The following is a 16,895-nucleotide window of genomic DNA, read 5'->3' on the forward strand; positions in this document are numbered from 1 at the left end:
GAGGAAGCTTCCGGTTTAGGAAGCCGCGAATTGCAAACTTGCGATCATGAAACGCGCGAATTTTCATAAAAATCGCATACTCGTCAGACCTAGAGAAGCCTGTAGCTTCTTTACTCATAATTGGCGCTTTTTTTAAGTACCAACTAATCGACAACATCGAAAAACGTAACACATATACATTTATTAATCTCAAGACTTTCTTAGAACAAAGAATAATGTCTTAAAACAAAAAAGGGGAATAATGGTATATTGTAGATCGATATAAAAATGTTTATTAAATATCTATTTGCAGAAGATGTTATCGATCCGAATAAATATTAAAAAGAAATAAAATCTTGTAACTCTTGTTATAGACGTTTAAAGAAAATACCGAGTCAATATTATCTGTATCGTTTATAAAAAGTTGCTCATACCTCGAAACTGCACAACCTTGTGTTCAGTTTTATTTGACAAGTGTGACGAATATTTTCCACAAATAGAAAATGTAATGACCACTCAACATTATGTATACAGGATGTCCCATTTGAGCCACGCAAAAATCTGCAAAAATATGAAAGATACTAAGAAACGTTTCGGAGAAAAATTGTATGGTTCAAATTTGGTTTGACACATAAAATGACACATAAAACAACTGTATAATTTTATTTACAGATGGCGCCACCTACGAGATATTCACTGATTATTACTTTTCTTAAGTGAAAAATTTTTTAATATATCATCTTTTTTTACCAATTAATTTTCTGTCTGCCTAACATTTCTTGAGATATTTAAGGAAAACTTGATAACTTTTAAAATATTTAACTTACGATATCTCGCTAACCATTTGTCAGAAAAAGTTCGACTTCTCTACTCTATTTCGTCTCAAGAATATATTATTACAATAGCGTTCTGACTTTTATTAATTTGATGAATTTGAAATTTCCAAAGGTCGATAAGTTAACAAAAGTTAGAGCACTACTGTAACAATATATTCTTGAGGCTAAATAGAGTCAAAATGTCTAGTATTATTTTTTCGCTCGACAAATAGTTAGGGAGATATCGTAAGTAACATGTTGAAAAAGTTACCAAGTTTTCCTCAAATATCTCAAAAAACATTAGGCGAATGAAAAATTGTTTCAGACAAAAGTTGTTCAAAGTAATTGGTGGAAAAAAATGATATAAGAAAAATTGTGGTTTCCGCTCAAGAAAAGTAATGATCAGTGAATATCTCGAAAGTGGCGCCGTCTATAAGTATGTTTCATGTCCCCCTTGAAACCATACAACTCATGTCTGAAACGTTTCTTAGTATCTTTCATATTTTCCGAAATTTCTGCCTAGCTCATTAAAAATGGGATACCCTGTGTATCCAGCATAGGTTTCTCGGGCCTGACGCATGTTCTCGCGGCTCAATCGCGCGTCTCCCGGCTTCTCTTGCTAATCAGCGGACCTCCCCCAAACAAAGATCGGTAGAACGCGCGCGGTGAATATACGTCCCCGTAAGAAAGCAAAAAAGAACACTCGCGCATGATCATGAGAATGCTCACGGAAGAGATTTGCGCACGATCGTGCATACATATACGCGCGTGTCACGACAGACAGATGTGTCTTTGTACAGAAATACTCAGCCAGCACATACAACAGCACTCATCCAAGGTACATATTACCAGCACGAAGCAGCGAAATCCCGTACGCCGTAATGACGCGCACGTACACGCTCGAGAGAGAGAGAGAGAGAGAGAGAGAGAGAGAGAGAGAGAGAGAGAGATGCGAGGAGAACTCGATGACTTTGTTTCTTTCTTTTCTTCTTTCTTTCTCTGCCCCGTGAGGCGCCGCCCGCGCCGATAACGCAACGACAGAAAACACAGTTCTCTGCGCGAGAAGCGCTGCGATTTCCTCGCCCTCGGACGTTTTCACGCACGCGACCGTCACGTCCGCATTGTTCCGCGCGGAGTCTCGACGGAAACGTTACACGAGACGTCTCGTCGCGTGTGTTGCTCTTTGATTACATCCAGGCTGAGGAAATCGACGGGAGCACGCAAAAGGAGAGGAGAAAATGGCCGAGAGAACTAGAGAGAACTTTGGAACTTTGGCGCGAAAACGATTAGCATTTGCACGAGTCACGACGAGCAGATTAACTCGCGTGACGTTTATATAACGTTTTAACTCGCGATTGGGAATTTATGGCCTCGAGAAATCGGGACTGCTTGTCGTCGATTTGTCCGGTCGTGTATGCAGATGAGAGACGAGAGAGACGCTCTCTTGCGTAACGTAAATCGCGGACGTATAAACTCGTCAATTAGTAACACGAGTCCGACGTCGAAGGATCTCACAAATCCGAAATGCGCTTAAGGACCCTCGCTCGCATCGTAAAAAACTCGGTCTTTTTTCTACGCGCCCTTGCATGACATATAAACGTCTCGCAAATATTCCGCACTCGCTGATGAGCGCAGAAATCAAAAAGAACTTCCGCAAAAAGGGTCGATTTTTTGCCCGTTTTTCGGTTCTCGATTTTGGAATCGAATTTTATGTCAAAAGATAGTTTATGATGAGACATTAATTACAGAAAAGTTTTACGTTGAGCAATATTGTTGGTTTCAAAGATGTAGAGGGTCAAAGTGGTCACTATCTACTAAGAAAGTATGACACTAATAACATTTTATCGTACGAATTTTTTGCAAAATTCGATATCTATGGGTTCTTCGAGTTGTTGATTATGAATCTGCTGTCAGATTTTAAAAATTCAAGATGACAGGTGCAACATGGAGGACACACATAGTCATTATATGAACAATCATTTACTTTTATTGGAACTGTTATGTTGTGGTCTTTTTGGCTAGCTAATTGCGAATTTTCTATTAGGTTTTCAAAAGTAATTTTTTCAACGATAATTTTTGAGTGGAAAAAATATTTTTTATTGTTTTTTCATAAAAAAATATTAAATTCAAATTGATACGTTATATGACGCATAAAGAATAACGTGATAGTTTTATTTGTTATATTTAGAAACTTATCTTCCCTTCATTGGCTGGATAACTTTTTCATCTTGTTTTTATTGGCTGAATAACATTTTTATCTTGCCTTCATTGGCTGGAGAACTTTTTCATCTTGCCTACACTGAAGGTAAATATAAATCTGATAGAAAATTCGCAATCAGCTAGCCGAAAAGACCACAACATAACAGTTCTAATAAAAGTAAATAATTGTTTCACTATTTGTGTCCGCTATATCCGTCATCTTGAATTTTTTAAATCTGACATCGAATTCGTAATAAGCAACTCAAGGAATCCATAGATACTGAATTTTTGCAAAAATTCGTGCGATAAAATGTTATTAGTGTCAAACTTCCTTAATAGATAGTGACCACTTTGACCCTTTATATCTCTGAAACCAATCGTATGCTCAATGTAAAACTTTTTTGTGATTAATATCTTATCATGAGCTATCATTTCGCATAAAATTTAATTTAAAAATCGGGGACTGAAAAACGGGCACTTTTTGCGGAGGTTCTTTGCCGGAACAAGATCAAGGCAGGTTCGAGAAAGTCGACGCATTTTTAATGAGCGAGTTATGTCGTAAATTTGATTTTTGCCCTATCCGAAAATAAACGACGTTTTCACGCGGCAACATACAAGCGTTTCGTAGATATGTAAACTCGGGCAGTGTTGTATAAATTCGACATCGAGGTGCATAGATCTTAAGAAATCGACACGCATCGGGCAGCCGTTACATTGTAAACACGTTCTCACCCATCACGTAGAAAATAAAAGAAACAGTTCCACGTGACACACGAGAACGTCACAAACATACATGTGAAACTCATCAGCTACTACATCAACCCAACTTCAAAGTAGATTGTAAGAAACCAACAACGCGCGCATGCGACGAGCATTACATTACAAGCAATACGCACGTAGATGTGACTACAAACGTTGCGTATCATAGCTGTTTGCGACATAGTCAAAGTACCGCTGCGCAAACACCGGACAACGTTGCTCTCGCAAGAAGAGATGAACGGGGAAAGACCGATTGACCTATTCTGTAATTTGTAACGACACTGTCGATAAGAGTTACGGAACAGACTCAGCGGAAGCGCTTCTCGTCGATATCGACGAGTTTTGGATATATCGCAAAGTAGCCCGAGAGACAAATATTTCCACAAGTGCTTTTCCTCTCGCATTCGAAGATTGAAATAACCTGTCGAACCTAATTCCATATTTTCGATTATTGACTTTCATCGTTAATTTTATTGATTTTACCGCTTGTTGTCCGCTCATTGAGTAGATATATATTTGAAACCGTGAGATGTGTGAAATAACATTGCACAGACGCAAGTTTTACGACATTTCGCGTGTTTGTATTTATTTAGGTATAATGTTTTTATATATAATCTTATACTATTTATTTTGTTAGTTCCAGAAATTTAAATATTTTTGCGAGCGCGAAAGTCAAGAAATGGTGGTATATCATACTTTCACTCATACAGAAAAATTTATTTCCTAAAATCACATTTTATGACATATTTTTTAAATATCTTTTTAATGCATAAGTTGTATGGGCTGTAAACATTGTGCTATGTTCGCCGAGTTACAATTACGAACAGAACAATACAATGCATTTGCAATTACTTAAAACTATAATTTTGAAAAAATAATTTTATATTACATATGATTGCTTCGATGTAAAATATTCCTTTATTTTCGTTCGCATTAAATTTTCGAAGTGTCTAAAGCGAATAATATGGGGGGTGAGAAAGAGTATGTTGAGAAATATAAAATTTTCAACAAATCTAAATGAATACTTGCAAGAGTTGCATCAAAATATACACACGTCTCATGATTTCAAAGATTTCCTCATAATAATATCTATAGAATTTTTTCGCCTCGGTTTGTTTCGATCCTTAACCCTTTGAATCCATTAAGCCGCACAGGACCGGTTCGCATTGCGACATACCGCTGCAAGTTGACTTTAGTTCCAATGGTTTATGAAATAACTTTCGAAAAAACGAAATTCTTTAACAGATAACTTTCTAGCTGAAAAGCTGATATACACACTCCATATTGCTCTAGATGATTTGAGTTCAAAGGGTTGAACATGCGAGAGAGCGCTTGTGAAAGAATAAAATAAGCAATAGAGATGTGCGAATTAAGAATTTTTATGTCGAATCGAATCGAATTTCATTTTTTAAATTCGAATTCGAATCAAATCTATGAAATTTCACTCGAATTCGAATCGAATCGAATGAAATTGAATCGAATCATTAAAAAATTTAACATGACTATTAAACAAATAACGATAGAAGATTTTAATATGAAAGGGAATATTGATATTGTGATATAATCTTAAAGTAAAATATATATTTAAATAATTAAAGTAATTTATAATTAAGTTATTAATTATAAATTAAGTTAATTACAAGTTAAGGGTTCAAACATACAGGTCTAGATGGCCCATTTTATAGTTCATGCATGCAAACGATAATATATTTGATTCCTATTCGAATTATTCGGATTCGAATAATAGGGATTCGAATTCAAATAGTTCGCACATCTCTAATAAGCAATATAGTCATTGATATTTTTACATCCATTGGCAATGTATATAGGGTATCCCAAACCACGCGGATCACCTAATTTTTTTTTTGTAAACGCGATATTTTAAAGAAAAATGTTTCAGACAAACGTTAAATGGTTTCAAAGGAAACATAAAACAACTATATCATTCTGTTTACAGATGGCGCCACTTTCGAGATATTCACTGATCATTACTTTTCTTAAATGGGAATCCCAATTTTTTATTACATCATCTTTTTCTACCAATCAATTTTAACAACTTTTGTTTGAAACATTTTTTATCTGCCTAATATTTTTTGAGATATTTAAGGAAAACCTAATAACTTTTTCAATATTTTACTCACGATATCTCGCTAACTATTTGTCGGAAGAAAAAGTGATATTAGACTTTATACTCGATTTGATCTCAAGAATATATTGTTATAAGAGTGCCCTTTTTTTGATGATTTTGAAATTTATAAAAGTCGATAAATTAACGAAAGTTACGGTTATTTTAACTATATATTCTTGAGACTAAATAGAGTAAAAAAGCTTAGTGCTATTTTTTCTTTTGACAAGTAGTTATTATGACAAAGGTTATTATGAGTGAGATATCGTAAGTTAAATGTTAAAAAAGTTTTCTTTAAATATTACAAAAAATATTAGACAAAAAGATGTTTCTGACGAAAGCTGTTCAAACTAATTGGTGGAAAAAGATGATATAAAGAAAAGATGATGAAGAATTGGGATTTCCATTTAAGAAAAGTAATGACCAGTGAATATCTGAAAAGTGGCGCCATTTGTAAACAAAATGATACAGTTGTTTTATGTCCCCTTTGAAATCATACAATTTCTGTCTGAAACATTTTTCTCTAAAATGTCGCGTTTACAAAAAATATCGGGTGACCCGGGTAATCTGGGACACCTTGTATAAGTGCCTTGAGAAATTAAACTCGTCCAACGTATTAACGAAGAGCGTCTGGATATAAAAATACATGCTTAGCAACAGCATTACATTCGTATGCAGTTGCTCTTCACTAATACGCTGAAGCAATTTTTTCTTAAGGTACAAGGTTTCTTTTGTACATCTTTATCATTATAGAAATGTGGTTTATTATGTTGCTTACCCTATGTCTCTGATTTTTTCTGTTTTTTATATTCTGCTTGATATATCCAATCATTTCTCGAGATCGACGGAGCACAATCACTGATTGATAGAAAAACTACCCGCCATTTTTTGTGAAAATTTTAAGACACATCCGCCATGTCCAGCGAGAAGATTTGTTTGCCGATAGGAAAATTTCTCCTTGGACAAGACGGATGTGTCTTCCGAAAACTCATTCGAAAATACAGCGGGCAACTTTTCTGTCTACGATCGTGAGCATTTGTAGAACTTCCCTTGCGAGGACGATTCACATAAAACTACATCGAATTTCGACGCAATACTACCGTAGAGATCCCGTAGAGAGCGACTCTGGCAGGAGATCACCGCGAATTCTAAACAACCAATATTCGTGTTGCAGTTGATTTTCAGTGGCGAATACACGAAGGCGATGAACAAGGACTGGCACAGCGGCCACTTCTGTTGCTGGCAGTGCGACGAATCCCTGACAGGACAGCGCTACGTCCTCAGGGACGAGCATCCCTACTGCATTAAGTGTTACGAGAGCGTGTTCGCCAATGGCTGCGAGGAGTGCAACAAAATCATCGGCATCGACTCCAAGGTACTGCTGTTACGTAAAGCACACTTCGCGTAACTTCTTCAAACTCGGACGTTTCTATTCCCCGCTGACTCGTGAGGGGGGGATGGAGGGAGGAGAGTATTTAAATTGCACACAACATATCCAAGTTGAATAACAAAAACGTTCTCTTTCTTTCAACCAGCAAGTATGTAGAAGGCGAATAATATGAAACGTGACTAGATATAAGGCGCGATAATTTAAATTTTAGCGGGGAAATTTAGTTCTCTCTTTAGTTCTAAAATTCAAATCATCGCGCGCAACATTCAGCGACGAATATTATTAGCATTTCGTTCTTGCTGATTGCATACCATAAGAGTTTTGAGATATTTTTTTTTTATACTATGTATTGAGATATTATTGAGTCGAGTTGTAAATAATTTCTAAGGCAGCAAATATTCATTTTCTTCGGATATTCGCAAAGCCATTGAGCTGCCTATTAATTTAAAACGCGGGTGTTAATAATGGCGAATATACATAATAAACTGCTTCACGTTTCTAAATTAAGTAACATATGATACAGCATTTCGTACCACAGTAGCCGTTTATTATGAAATGAATACTAATTGATTTTCACATCTGTATAATTTTCAAGGAAGATCCTTTAAGATCAAACTTACCATATTTGCTGAGACAGCTTGAAATTTAGTAGAATTTAATAATTTTACATATTTGTATATTTTTCAATAGCAAAGACAGTCTCACGTCTCTCTTCCTAGTTTTAAACATTAATATCTTTTTTTATAAAAAATGATCTTATCCTTATCGTACAAAATGCCTCATAAATTATATATTTTATCATATATATTATATATCATACATTACATTATATTAAAATCAATAAAACAATTTTATTACATTAAAACTCAATGAAAATCAATTTAAATTTATTTGTTAAAAAAGGAAAAATCGCCTACGACTCAGCTCGATACAGATCAAACAAAAACACACGCTTGTCGTGATGAATAGCGTGAAAAGAAAATATTAAGTTCACGGTCAGGGCCGTAGGACATGAAATTATCCTTACGATCGTTCAGTCCTTCCGTTGAAGATCGGGTCGTACATTTTCACGGGTACGGAAACAATAAATTACTGTCGTCCGCCGCGCTCGGCCTAAAGACGCAACTAGCGGTGGCCGTATAATTATGAGACCAGGTGTCAATAGATGGAGAGTCGTCGACTTACTCATTTCTAGAAATAGCGGCGATGATGCAGGTGTAATCGGCTACTACCCGTACGCGTCTCGGTCGCGAGGAGCAATTTCCGCTCCTTTTCTCTCGTTCCTTCGCGACCGTCGTCCTCGCGAGAGAGAAAGAGAGAGAGAGAGAGAGAGAGATCATTTCTCGTCTCAGTGCTTCTACGAGGAAAATCGACGTCCCGGCTGGGGAAAGCGAGCGTCTACGTCATCAATTTTCCGCATTGTCTTGCGCGCGCCGCCGCGAATTGTGTAATGATCACGCGATTGATAGTTCACGGGATTGCAGCATCTGCGTCGACGGTTTCCTGAAGTCGTCTCCCAGGCAGCACGAGCGATCGAGCGTTGTCGGACACCGTGTGTATAAGGTACCTGACAAGTAACGGCATCTGACGCTCGACTGCGGACAAATCGCATCGAAGTGAATGGAAAATTCCTGTACCATTTTGCAAACCTCGCGATGGTTAAGTATTAAGAAATTAATGAACCATTAAGAAATTAATGAAGCATTGGCCAGTAAAAATCGCGCATCATATTTTGTAACCATTTTGAATTTTGTTTTTTTCCTATTTATGTTTCCTATTTATACATTTAAAGGTGTATGCTGCCATCTATGAAAGACGTATTTAATCTTTTCACTGCTGAATTAACTTCCCTTGAGAAAATTATTAAAATATTTGGTAGTCCTACGCTTTTTAGATCGCTGATTACGAATCTAAAGTCAGATTTGCAAAATTCAAAATGGCAGACTCCATATGGCGATCATGATGTACAAAATTAATGAAAATTCCAATTATTATTGATGGTGTATGGGTTTTTCGGGTCGCTGATTACGAATCTGAAGTCAGATTTGCAAAATTCAAAATGACGGATTCAATATGGCGACATAATGTACGAAATTGATAAAAATTCCGATTATTATTGATGATATATGGGTTTTTCGAATCGCTGATTATGAATCATTATCTGTAGCTGATTATCTTTTGAGTAAAATAATATTGATAGTATGGATAAGATGGAGATACAGAATGAAAAAGCTAGGAATATAGAGCTAAAAAGTGCAAAAAAATAAAATTTCGGCCGTTTTTGTAGAAATATTTGTTTATAAAAAAGAACCTAACCTGCAAAAAAATACTGAAAATAATATATGTTGTACAACATCAGAAAAATATTTGGTGAAAATTTGAGACCTCTACATTCAATACTCTCTGAGGAATCGATTTTTCCCTAAAAAACGCATTTTTTTCAACTTTGATTTGTTATAAATAATCACAAATGAATAATTAGGTATTAAAAACCTATTGGAGTATGTTGAACAACTACTCAGTTATCTGGAAAACTCAAATCCCCGATTAATTCTTCAAAATTATGTGATTTACAACGCAAAATTGAATCAAGAAAAGGTGGAAACTATACTTCCCACCAACAGTGAAAGGGTTAAAGAGATATGCTGCGTACCTTTGATGTATCCTTAGACATAACATAGTCCTTATAAGGATACGCCAGGACTCAAGGGCTAATTTTTTAATAATCAATGCTAAATGTTTGCAAAGTCGTAAGGGACTTTTTTCTTCACTTCGACGCATTCCATCCGCACACGCACGTTGTGTCATTAATTATCAGACACCCTCTATATTTTTGTGCACCAAATAACGACATACGGTATCGCGGTATCATACGCCTTTATCGCGAGATCTCACGTTCGAGAGGGCTTTATCGTCGTTTATTGCTGGCCGTTCCGCTCGTGCTCGTCCATTGTTGGAGACTTTTACTGCGACTCCGTGGCGAGAACTATTTTTGCACGGTGAAGCTAATCCGCTCGTCCTTCGCTATTGTTTGCTACGCGACGAGTGAAGTTTATTTAGAGCTTCCATCGGTAACGACGATGTCTGCTCTAACATAACTCGTCTGAAACTTTCCAAGTGAGATTGGAAAGTTGCGAGTTCCTTTCTCATTATATTGCCGCTTATAAAGATCCTCTTTGATGACGTCGCTGAGTGTTTTGTTAGCGGTTGCCTACGTTCGTCTTGATGGATTATGCAAAAGTTTAACTGATAACTAAATTGTCGGATACAGTAAATGAACGTACTACGAGATTCATACAGCTTTTCCTCCGTCTCCCGCTAACTTTTTATCGATGATTCTCTGTCTTCTCTATAACCGATTTTCATATGCATTATCAGTTATAATTTATGCACGATTCAATGAGACGCAGTATTATAGTACTTGCCACGACATTCAATGCGTGAATAGTGTGTTTATTATCGCGCTACGACAAATGGGCGGATAAATCGATATCTCACGTTTCACATTCTAGTGTCTTTAAAACATTTAGATACGATTGGAAAATGTTCAACGGTTACTAAAATAAATTAATTAAAATTTAACTAGAGATTTTTGGTGTAAATATGTGACACCGAAAAATCTTCGGCCAAACTTCGGTACCGTATTCCATTTTTCCTAAGGATGATAAAAGGTCATGTAAACACAGGTCCGGAAACTCTTCCTTTTTAAGATACAAACACTTTTTTGTTTATGATCGAATATTGTAGGAATATTTAAAGCTTAATTAAAGAAATTGCTGGAACAGATTTCCTTCTGCAACAATATATACTTCACATCGACATTACAGAGACTGTCGAAGACCTTCAAAAATTTCTGGTGTATTCCGAATTTTATCACATGTGGCAATAATCCGGTTTTTGAGTGTTTCCAGATTATCAATAATATTATTATCATAGATTAAACTTTTAAAACTTTATGTCCTCGCAAATAAAAATCTAAAGGAATCAAATCAAGGGAGCATGCAGGCCAGGCAATTGGCTCTTCTCTGCCAATCCATTGATTGGTGTAATTGTTATTAAGATATTCTCTGGCAGTTTGAACTAAAATGAACCAGAGCTCCAACATGCATAAACCACATTCAAGTGCGTGTTGCCAATGGTACATCTTGTAGAAAGTTCAGTTTCCAAAAATTGTGTATGATTTCTACTGTTGAGTGTAAATGAAAGAAAAACTAGTCCAATAAGCAAATCTAATCATATTTGCCCACACGTTACATGAAGACTGATATTGGTATCGAGATTGATTATGCGTGTTAATTAAGCTTCAAGCATTCCTACAATACTCAATTACAAACAAAAAAGTGTTTAGATCTCGGAAAAGAAGTTTTCGAACTTATGTTTACATGACCTTTTTTCATCCATAGGAAAGGTAGAATACGGTACGGAAGTTTGGTCACTTTTTTCGGTGTCACCTTATATATGATTTATTCATCGATGTCTAAGTAAACATGGGGAAGTAAATCCGAGTTTTTTTTTCACTAAACGAATCATCCTCAGAAGCGCACTAAATAGAGTAACGGGAGATGATCATACCTATTAAATTTTATATAGTCTAACGTAATTGGATTAATTAATCTTATTTAATAATCCGCTATAAATTACTATGTAATTCAAAATAGTATGTTACTATAAATTAATATATTATTAGTGTATTACCATTATGAATTAGTAATTATATTATAAATAATTAATAATTATAAATTAATAATCATTAATTATATTTTTCATTTACTATTTATATTTAGATGTTTCAAATGACGTTAAAACACTGCGAGACGCTGATTTTCCTATCCGTCTCTTTCTTTCTTTCTTTGAATTTTAGCAGACTTTGAAATTTAGCAGACAAGAATTGACCCATTCCGAAAAAGAAATACATAAAACACGTGTCATGATCTTGCCGCCGTTTAACTCTGCGTTAACATCACTTGCGGTCTTACTCTTTGTAGTTTGTATCTTACGACAATGTGACGATGAGCAAACAACCGTGACAATTGCGTGACAACCCGAGACAACGCGGGAAAATTCCGCGCGACCTGTCGATAACGAGCGAGAAACCGCGAGAAACGAAAAAGAAAAAGATAAATAAAGTATCATGAAATACGCGCAGATAGCGTTGATCTTTCCCGCGAAACCAATTTTCGAGATAGGCTCTTCCGCGATCCTCGATTTTATTACACGACGAGTCGCTCACGTTCGAATAAGATAAGCGAGCGAAAAGCGTAGAACGCACGTGGACTCCAGTGCGATTATCAGGATTTCACTTTGCAGGATCTGTCGTACAAGGATAAGCATTGGCACGAGGCCTGCTTCCTCTGCAACAGGTGCAGAGTGTCCTTGGTGGACAAACAGTTCGGCAGTAAGGTGGACAAGATCTACTGCGGCAACTGCTACGACGCTCAATTCGCCAGCCGTTGCGATGGATGCGGCGAGATCTTCCGCGCTGGTACGTAATACATTCCTTAACGAACCGTAACGTAGACGATCCTTCGTAAGGAGGGAGCAAAAGAGCTCCTCGAAATGCCGCGAGATCCCAAGCGCGCTGCAACTTTGATGCGTCGTCAAACAGACGCAAGTGGACTTCGTTAAGCTTTGAATATCGCGCATTTCCGTCGGATGGAAAGAGAATAAGATTATACAGGGTGTCCCATTTTAACATAGATACCGAAATATCTCGAAAACAATGTATTTTCGAAAAGAATGTTTCAAATAAAAGTTGTAGGATTTAAGGAGATCATCAGATGAGTCACTCGCTATTTAGATTTTAGATCCGGGGCCCATTAAGGCCCAGATAGAGCTCAAAGTTCTTATTTTGAAACACGTTCCGTCCATTCCGATATGTGAATAGAACATACGCACATTAGCAATGAGTGCTATTGACGATGAAGAAATAAAATTATCTTTTCGAGGTCCTTCAATGTTACCTCCAAGGATACATCGTCCGCTGTTTTGCCCTCATTCGCTGCGCTCATTTTGCGCCTGAGGAGGAAATTAAACGAAAAATTGAAACAAACAAACTTTCTTTATTTTTTCGATAGAATATGAACCTATAATAATAATAAATGAGTGTTTTCATAAAAGAAATTAATTTGGGCCTTATTGGGCTCAAAGTGGACCCCAGACCCATAATATAAGTAGCTCATCTGATAATGACCTCCTACAATTTTTATTTGAAATATTGTTTTCGGAAATGTATTTTTTTCAAGATACTTCGGTGTTTCTAAGTTAAAATAGAACATCCTGTGTATATAATTTTAAAATTCTACGCTATTCTGTACATGTGTAAGTAAGTTATATTAAATGAACATGGTTCTATATAATGGATAAAAAATCTTGACTGAGACAAAAATATCTACAAAATAAAAAAAATTTTATTTACTAAAATTTTTATTGAAAACAAAATAAGGAAATAAGGGAATTTTCAGTAAAAACAATATAAAAAATTAAGGCTTCCTCGATTGACAAAAAGGCGCATATTGATAAAAGATCAGATACTAAATTTGTTCGATGTAAGTCCTATAATTGGCTTTTTTATATCCGACCAACAATATATTTATTTAATTCTAAGTTCTTTTATTTAAATAAAAAAATTATAACTAGTAACTATATATATAAACAGTGTCACTTTCATATATAGTGTTGCCCTTCGCTAATATTCTAGAACAGGGGTTCCTAATCGGGAGTGCGAAAAAACATTCTTGGAAGTGCGAGGAAAAGCGATTGTAATTAACAATGATTAAGATGAATTCTGGAATAATCCGACCATCAAATTTTTACCATCAAATTAAAAAAAATGTTATTAAAATTATATTATATATTTTTTACGTATCCGTACGTACATATTCATTACGTATCACTATGCGAAGCTTGATACCATGGATAATAATTTTATAATGTTAAAATGATAGTTAATTTCTATAAAATAATACTATGTAATAATAAATTATTATAAATTAACTTCTTACCTTAAAACCCCTGCTCTAGAATTTTTGCGAAGGGCAACACTATATATGAATGTGACACTGTTTATATATATAGTTGCTCGTTATAGTTGTTTTTATTTAAATAAAAGAACTTGGAATGAAATAAATATATTGTTGGTTAGATATAAAACAACTAATTTTTATTATAAAACATACGAATAATTTTTTTTGCGGGAGGTGCAAAAAGTTTATTAATAAATTTTTAGGGATGTGAAATACAAAAAGGGTTGGGAAACCCTATGCTAGAGGTATTTCATTTCTCAAGATTTTCTATATGCTCTGCCAATGATTGTATCGTTTACGTGTACTATTTTCCCTTCGCTATAAAACTCAAGAGCGACTATAAAATCTCGATATTTTCATCGAAAAGATATATCGATGAGATAAAAACAGAATGAAATTAAAGTCAGAAGGCTTTTGGAGATTCCGTTTTGGAGATACAGAAACACATCGTGTGAAGCGAACATAATTACATATAATCATATAATCACGTGTAATCGGGAATCTTCTTTTCCACGTGTCACACTTTGTACGGAAATCTTATATCTATTAACCTCTCAAGCACATCGGCAAATGATCATTTCAATGTCACAAACCATTTTCGTTCGCTACGCGTCACCTTCGAAAGTGTTCTTATTAGTCATCTTCATTAACGAATTGTCAACCGTGCGAGTTATGTCTCATTAGGCTTACCGCACATTTTTTTGCGAACCACGTGCGATGACATATCCTGATTTAAAGTTTTACAACTCTCATTGTACGGGAATTAATACCACGAGATTTAAAAATAAAACCGATTGTCATTTTTTAAGCTTACTGACAGCAGCCTGATCTTTTGAGTCAGTCGATAATGTATTGTATTACGATATTTTACTTTGAATCGTTACTTCCTACGATAATTACATCGATAATTGCATTAATTTACTTACATCTTCCGTGTCGCAAAAAGGGATTCGCCCTTATAAATAAAATAAAAAACAAAATTAATTTGTCAGACATCGAGATTTAATCATGTTGATTTAATCTTTATTTATTTTAATTTATTTTACTCAATCACATGGTTTGTCTTCTGTTTGTATTATTGTTTCTCTCTTCTCTTCTTATGTGTAATGTTTTTAGTCGTTTGTTTGATCTTCTTTCTCCATCGGCCAATTTTTTATATCGACCGATTTCTTTCCTTCTATTGACATTTTGTATTCTACATTGACAAAAGAATTAACTCACCCATGAAAAAAGCGATACATTTTTAACGCCTCGACGATTGGTAATTCGATAAAACGATACAATTCGCATTCGCAATTCGATTAATCGACGATTCACCAGGAAACGGGGAAGATTGACAATATATCGAAATATGCGAACTAACGAAATATCGAATATACAAGCTATTAAAAGATTGAATTAATTCTGGTTTTATCTTGTCAATTTTTTTATCTTTGTTTTAAAGAAATGGTTAAATTTACATCAATCAAAATATTTTGCATCGTTAGCTGTAACTTTTTTGCCCATTTTTTGGCAACATAGCGATTCCGCGATAGAAAAATCTGTCTTTCAAAGCAATCCAATTAGACACTCGTTTCTGCACATCCTCATAATTATTGAAGTGTGTATCTGCTAAAGCGTGTTGCATCGATCGAAATAGATGGTACGTAAATAGATGGTGCTAGGTCTGAAGAGTACGCTGGGTGCAAAAGGATTTCCCATTCGAACTCTAACAATGTTTGTTTAACGATTGAAACAGCATGTGTGGACGAGCATCATCGTGCAAAAGAATCACTTTGCGTCTATTACTGGCTATCGCTGGCCTTTTTGCATTAATTCATCATTCAATTTGCTCAATTATTGCTGGTATCGCTCTCCTGCAACTGTTTCATGTGATTTTAGAAACTCATAATACACCACACTTTCGATATCCCACAAAATACAGAACAAAATACAGAGCATTGCTTTATAACCGTGAATATTCCGTTTTGATGTCGATGTTGATGGTTGTCCTGGATCAACCCATGATTTTTTCGCTTTGGATTACCAAAATACATCCACTTTTCATCTCCAGTTATAATCCGCCATAAAAAACTCTTTTTTTCTATCTGATAAGCAAAGACATGGTGATATTCAAACGATTTGCAGTAGCACTTTCCCTCAATGCATGTGGAACCCATTTGCTTTCCTTTTGAATTTTTCTCGCGACGTGTAGGCGTTTAGAAATTGTTGATTTATCGACGTTGAATTGTTCAGCCAATTGTTTTTCCGTTTGTGCGGTGTTTTCATTCAATAATGCTTGCAATTCAGCATCTTCGAATCTTTTTAGTTGATCAGTACGTCCTTTGTCACTCAAATTGAAATCACCACTTTTGAATCGTTGAAACAAAAATTTACAGTTGGAATAGAAGTTTGATCACCATAAATTGTAACAAGCATTTCATGAACTTCAGTTGCCGATTTTTTCAAATTAAATAAAAAAATAACGAATGTCAAAAATACAATTTTGTACGATCCATTTTACACATGTATAAACAATAAAACTATCATAGTAACAATAGTGCGCAAACTGTCATATGTTATAGAGCAGGGGTTCCCAACCGGGGGTGCGAAAAAACATTCTTGGG

The 16,895-nt window shown here is 35.3% G+C and overlaps 1 protein-coding gene across 10 annotated transcripts in view; it reads left to right on the top strand.

Moving 5' to 3' along the window:
- The window catches only part of Lmpt (four and a half LIM domains protein limpet), a 527,685-nt gene that overhangs the window by 475,349 nt on the left and 35,441 nt on the right, over positions 1–16,895 (top strand). For 7 of the 10 annotated variants that reach the window (XM_025297410.1, XM_025297409.1, XM_025297413.1 and 4 more), the window contains 2 exons: positions 7,052–7,252; positions 12,575–12,749. In XM_025297410.1, coding sequence (XP_025153195.1) covers positions 7,052–7,252; positions 12,575–12,749 — 376 coding nt within the window. The remainder of the gene's footprint in view (positions 1–7,051; positions 7,253–12,574; positions 12,750–16,895) is intronic. The other 3 variants (XM_011149732.3, XM_011149741.3, XM_011149724.3) reach the window with 1 other exon arrangement.

This window comes from Harpegnathos saltator, unplaced genomic scaffold (assembly GCF_003227715.2).
Source record: "Harpegnathos saltator strain DR-91 unplaced genomic scaffold, Hsal_v8.6 scaffold176, whole genome shotgun sequence".
In the NCBI taxonomy this organism is placed as follows: Eukaryota; Metazoa; Arthropoda; class Insecta; order Hymenoptera; family Formicidae; genus Harpegnathos; species Harpegnathos saltator.